This window comes from Orycteropus afer, unplaced genomic scaffold, assembly GCF_000298275.1.
Source record: "Orycteropus afer afer isolate SDZICR_OR568_19922 unplaced genomic scaffold, OryAfe1.0 scaffold00017, whole genome shotgun sequence".
Taxonomy (NCBI): domain Eukaryota; kingdom Metazoa; phylum Chordata; class Mammalia; order Tubulidentata; family Orycteropodidae; genus Orycteropus; species Orycteropus afer.
This window is the reverse complement of record NW_006921604.1, coordinates 14,465,228-14,467,297: the sequence shown is the minus strand read 5'-3', so window position 1 is coordinate 14,467,297 and position 2,070 is coordinate 14,465,228. Positions and strand designations below refer to the sequence as shown.

Sequence of the window (2,070 nt, the reverse complement as noted above, 5' to 3'; positions counted from 1 at the left end):
CCAATGAAATTTGCCTTGTGACTGGTGTTTTCATGGTTAGTAAATGTCCATAGCAAATTAGAGTGAACAAATCAGGCATGGCTAGACTTTTGCCGTGAGAAATAGAAAAAAAATCCAAAGAAAATCTTCAGACTTAATTTGTGCCATTTTCCTCTAATAATAGAATTATTTAGGAAACATCTTAGGCTATATGCAGTAAGGAGTAAGGGTGGTGAAAATGGTTAACAGTGCTCAGCTGTTAACAGACACGTTGGAAGTTCAAATCCCTCAGAAGTGCCTCAGAAGAAAATCAGCCATTGAAAACTCTATGCGGCATAGTTTTAATCTGACACACATGGAGTCACTATGAGTCAGAGTCAACTCCACAGCAACTAGTCTGGGTTTTTTTTGGAAGGTGTAGTAAAGGTACACTTTATATTAATCTTGAGTTCAAAATAATGAGTTCAACACATCCCGATGGAAGTCTACTTACCCAATTCCACTACCATCGTCTCATTAGCTGGACTCTCAATCACAGGTGCACGGGGTATATTTTCCACTGAAAGAAAAACATTCACAAGGACTTGTAAGTCACTCACACATTAAAATCACAAATGATGACAACACTTAACCAAATATACTAAATGGCATCTTCCAGATATTCCCTCAAGTGCCCAAAGCATAAGTGACAGAAGAAAGGAAAAAAATAACAAAGGAAAGATACCAATGCAGAGACAGAACAAACTGTGAATCACTGTCCCAAAAGAGAATCCATGAACATTTGGTGCTATCAAAAGACACACACTTGGGGCACAGGGGGAGTGTTGCAGGGTAGGGAGGGGAGGAGACTGGGTTAGGGGAGGAGACTGGGTTAGGGTTGGACACAGCGAATGGGGAATGAAACTAAATGTACACATGACTTTGAATGTAAAACAAGCTCTTATAATAAATAAATAAACAAACAAACAAATAAATAAAAAGACACACACTCAAACCACATGCCAGGACCCTCTTAAACGAAATCAAGAAGAGTGAGTAGCAGTGAAAAGATACTGCCCTAAAAGGTGCATTATTAACCAGGTGGGCCTGCCAGTGCTAGGACTATATTTAATCATTTTAGTAATGAAAGCTACACAGTTACTGAAGAATGTCAAGTGTTAAGGACTGAATTGTGCTCCCCTCCAAAATATGTGTTGGAATCCTAACTCTTATACCTATGGGATTTTTTTTGGTGGGAATAAGATTTCCTTTGTTATGTTTATGAGGCCATATCAGTTAGGCTATGTCTTAAACGCAATCACTCTTGAGATACAAAAAAAGCTGATTAGGCACAGAGACAAGCCAGCACAAATTGAGAAGTCCAAAGCACATGTAAGTATCATGAAGGAACTAAGGAATGCCAGGGTTACAGAAGCTGAGACAAGGATCTCCTCCCAGGGCTGACAGAAAAAAAGCCTTCCCCTAGAGCTAGTGCTCTGCATTAGAACTACTAGCCTGCTAAACTGTGAGAAAATAAATTTTTGTTCTTTAAAACCACCCACTTACGGTATATCTGTTACAGCAGCACTAAGAAATTACAACACCAAGCACCTGGACATAGGAGAATTCCAATGTAGTAAACAACACAACAACAACAACAACAAACTCACTGCCGTCGAGTCGATTCCAACTCATAGCAACCCCTGTTGCGTTTCCAAGGCTGTAAATCTTTACAGAAGCAGACTCCCCTCATCTTTCTTCCATGGCATGGCTGGTTCAAACCACTGACCTTTTAGTTAGCAGCCAAATGCCAAATGCCTTACCCACTATACCACCAGAGCTCCAATGTATTAAAACAGGTGTAAAAATATTAATAAGTTCCCCAAATTAATATGATATTCACTCATTTACAAGAACGGCTTCAAGGATTGATTCATGGTCACTAAGGCCCCATATTCTACCAGCGTCCAAAAAAAAAAAAAAGAAGAGAAAGAAGAAATAGTAAGCTCCATTAGGGCAGGATTTTTACTTTTTTTTTTAATTAGGATTTGGGTGAAGATTTACAGAGTAAATTCACTTTTCATACAGCAGTTCACATATACTTTGTCTCAT

The 2,070-nt window shown here is 38.9% G+C and overlaps 1 protein-coding gene across 1 annotated transcript in view; it reads right to left on the bottom strand.

Moving 5' to 3' along the window:
- IL1R1 (interleukin 1 receptor type 1) overlaps positions 1-488 on the bottom strand; it is a 35,140-nt gene extending 34,652 nt beyond the window's left edge. Inside the window, 1 exon segment of the mRNA XM_007959541.1 lies at positions 473-488. Within this exon segment, the coding sequence (XP_007957732.1) occupies positions 473-488 (16 nt within the window).
- Between the last annotated feature and the right edge of the window lie 1,582 nt (positions 489-2,070).